Source organism: Dromaius novaehollandiae, chromosome 3, assembly GCF_036370855.1.
Source record: "Dromaius novaehollandiae isolate bDroNov1 chromosome 3, bDroNov1.hap1, whole genome shotgun sequence".
NCBI lineage: Eukaryota > Metazoa > Chordata > Aves > Casuariiformes > Dromaiidae > Dromaius > Dromaius novaehollandiae.
The window spans coordinates 107,796,648-107,800,348 of record NC_088100.1 but is presented as its reverse complement, the minus strand read 5'-3'; the positions used below and the strand labels follow the sequence as shown (position 1 = coordinate 107,800,348).

General features: G+C 38.6%; 1 protein-coding gene across 2 annotated transcripts in view; it reads right to left on the bottom strand.

The window, feature by feature from the left end:
• The window catches only part of PPP4R3B (protein phosphatase 4 regulatory subunit 3B), a 31,858-nt gene that overhangs the window by 2,814 nt on the left and 25,343 nt on the right, over positions 1 to 3,701 (bottom strand). For both annotated transcript variants that reach the window (XM_064509734.1, XM_064509735.1), the window contains exons 13-15: positions 2,146 to 2,285; positions 1,525 to 1,709; positions 869 to 1,071 (exon numbers count right to left, since the gene is read on the bottom strand). In XM_064509734.1, the coding sequence (XP_064365804.1) occupies positions 869 to 1,071; positions 1,525 to 1,709; positions 2,146 to 2,285 (528 nt within the window). The remainder of the gene's footprint in view (positions 1 to 868; positions 1,072 to 1,524; positions 1,710 to 2,145; positions 2,286 to 3,701) is intronic.

Genomic DNA, 3,701 nt, shown 5'->3' with positions numbered 1-3,701 from the left:
CTGCCAATTAAAAAAACAAAAACAAAAACTTCACATTGAAAAAAATACCTAAGAATGTCCAGTTTCAGTACATAACCCCCAATCAACTTGTGCAGGACATGAACCTCCAAAAAGTCAAGCCTCTCTTAGGATGGCACTCAATAAACCTACAGTTAGGTGTTTTTGAAATACTTTGTTGATCTTTTTATACTATCCACTACTTTCCAGGTAAGACATGAGATACTTGAAAATATTTCCAGCTATTCAACCATCCCACTACACAACATAGCAGGAGCTCCAGTCTTTTCCAGCTGGGTAGTTAGAAAACCTAACGTGTCCACTGCATACGTGTTTTGCTGAGAAGTCTTAAGTTTGTGCAGCAAATTTTTTGCCAAGCTAAAACACTTTCCTGAAGCCTCTCAAGAGCTTTCAAGCTATAGATTAAACTAATACACTGTCACATATGACAAAACAAAAGTATCAATTAGCTACTGTATTTCAGCTGCTTAAAAACTTACTAATTCTATGACTGTGGGTCCACTAATTCAAAAAACAAGCAAGCAAGCAAACAAGGCACCCCCCAACCCCTTATGTGTATCACAAACAGAAAGCAGCAACCAGACAGTTATACAAAATTGAAGGGTGGGAAGTTAGAATTATGCAGAAGATACAGGATTGTGCCCATCAGATTAGCAAAAGATCCTAGTCCTACCTAACACGTCTTTAAACCTTCCCCAAAACTAGTAAGGGCTTTTACTGAACAGAGCTCTGTATCAATTTATTCATAAATAAGATATTCTACCTAGGGACTAATGCTGACCTTACTACATTACGATCAGTATGATTTCATGATACCGCTACTGTTGTACTCTTACACAAGTTGCCCCACCTTCGTGGCTGTCACGGCTGTGGTCAGGGTTGCATTCTTGGAAGAGGAGCCATTGGAGCTTGCTGGTGATGTCTGAGCTGCCACAGATTTACTGTTTGCACTGTTTGCGCCATTAGCTGCGCTGGCAGAGTGGGAAAAAGTGAATTTGAATCCCCCAGCTGAAGTCCTTTTTGGAAGATTCTCTTTGTCTTCACTCTCTTTAGCTGAGGGACAAACATTCATACTTAAATATCAGTTGTACACCATAAAGTACAATCCACATCACAGGACAACTGCAGGACAAAAGAAGCCTTTTCTTCTTTTGGTTTAAATCAGCGACTCACCTACGGCCCTCACCCAAAGCATGCAAGCATTCAAAATGAGAGAATGGCACAGCTGCTTTCGACATGGGGATGGTGTTCGCTCGGGATACAGAAGTACATAAAAAGATTTATTTTTGAAGGCGATTTAAACTACCAGTATGTTTGGAGCAATTTAACTGATCATTTTAATCCTAAACTGGCTTCCAAAGGCACATTGAGAATTCACCACTTACTTCACAGAATACCATTACTCCTGCTTATGCTTCAGTGACACATTGTTTACACGATACATGACACTTCGTAGATCAGACACACGGTGCTTGCCACGCTGACAAGCTGATATTTGGTAAATACCTTTCTTAGTTTCCATAAATTTTTCATAGCTATCTGGAAAATCATCCTCTGGTTTTGATTTCTCAACTGGAGGTACAACAGCTTCACCTTCTTCCTCTTCATCTTCATTGAACCACATTTCTTCATCTTCCTCTAAGGCTCTTGCATCTCTGCGAAATCTATTGCTACGCAATATAGATGGAACACTGTAAGAAACACATGACAAATGATTCAAGTTTTGCTCACCATTTCCAGACTGTCAGCTCGGCACAGAATTTTAATGAGAATTCAATGCACTAGAGAAGGCAACCCAGCCCAGTCCGACCATAAGCGTCACCAAAACGTCAACTGACAAGGAGGGAGACTGAAGCCTAACTCTGAATGACAAAGGAAGATTCTACTCTTCATAAGCTAAAAGTTTTCTGAATTTAACATTTAATATATTAACAAATATGAATTGTACTACAGTAGGCCACAAGGAAGCCCAAATGGGGGTTTACTCTAATTAAAGAAATTTTCATCATGAAAGAAAAAAAAAATCCAGCCTTTGCCTTTTTTTTGTCCTCTTTGGGGGAATCAGCAATAAAAAGATATTACATAATGACATTAAATAAAAGCCTTAGCACACAAACTGGGGGGTACCTGTTCAGTTTCTGGTTTTGTCGGTCTTTTTCTTGCTCATATTTTGTCTTCAATCCCTTGAATGTCTGAACATATTCGATAGATTCAAGTGCATTATAAAAGTTTTCAACTATATGTGCAATAAGTGACTTGATATCTTCCTGCATAAGCACAAAACAGTTTTTAAGTCTCAAATATTAACATGCAGAAATTCAGAAAGCTTTACAGTTGTTTCATTTTAAAAAGTAACTGATCCATTCTCCAGAGCGAAAAGATTATTGTAAAGAAATGTGAAGAGATTAAAAAGATTTTTTTGAAGTCTACAGAAATAATTATAATTTCCCATGTAAGTGGAAAATAATCTTTTTTTCTTGTCCCATTCCCATTTGTGATATTTTGAGCAATTAAATCATGATGTTTGCTATCTAGGATTAGGCCTTCTTGAGAAAAATAAGGAAGAATTTAATTACACCCTGCTCTTCCCACAAGTTTTAGCTCTCTTTCTAGCCCTCCATAACTATATCAGCACACATGGGATGAGGCACCTTTTCATCAGCCATCCTCTAAACAAGTCTCACCCTATGAGGTAAATCTTAACTTTCATATCACAATGGCAAAAAGGAAGTAAGTAACAAAATACCTGTATCCAAATCATCCAAAAACCACAATGACTTCTTCCTCTTGTTGGAAAAGCTAGCTGCTACCATAGCATCAAACTAAAAACTGCCCTGTTTTTGGGGAACATAGATCCACCAAGAGGGTTCTCACACATAAAGGCATTCACAGTGAGTCGCTCAGGAGCTGTTACAAAGTCTGGATTTCCCACCCCAGTAGTACAACAGATGGGTTGCTCCTGTTTGTCCTCTGTCCTGTCCACACAAACACTGTTCCCAAAACCTTTGCTGGCAGAAAAGCTACTGATTCAAAGTTGACACTGAGAAAGCACGTGTGTAGGATTTTAAAGAACAATGCTCACTCCAATTTCTAGTCAAATCAATCTCATTCAGACCCAGACTTGCTCACATGCAACATATTTCACCTAATTCCTCACTGCTGAGTTCAGACCAGTGACACTGCAGTCAGTCACTTAAAAGAATTTCGTTTACAGACTGCAGCTGTAAAGCATCTCTGACACATCTATTCTGGCTCCTGAGTCAAGGATGACAATTTACATGTATAGAGAGACTGAAGGGCAATAATGCGATAGTCTGAATGAAATGGTTAATTTCCTTCTCCTCTCCTAATCAATGTAAATACCTCCCCTAATCAGAAAAGGCCGTATTAAAGTAATGTCCTTTGTGTGAGAGGAAAGGTTAACTTAAAAAAAATCCTATGCACTATTAACAGCTTCCATTTATTCAAGAAACAGCAACTACTGCAAGACAGAGCCCAGTAAGTGACTGCACAGGACACCCTTCTGTTAGGAAGAGTAACAACTAATCTTTATTGTTGGCAGGTCTTGAATCCTCCAGATTTCAAAGCACTGCACATTTTTTTCAGATGAGATGAAACAGCAGCCATATTTTTAGCTGCTAATGCTGAATTCACATACTGTCTTTTATACACACACACACACA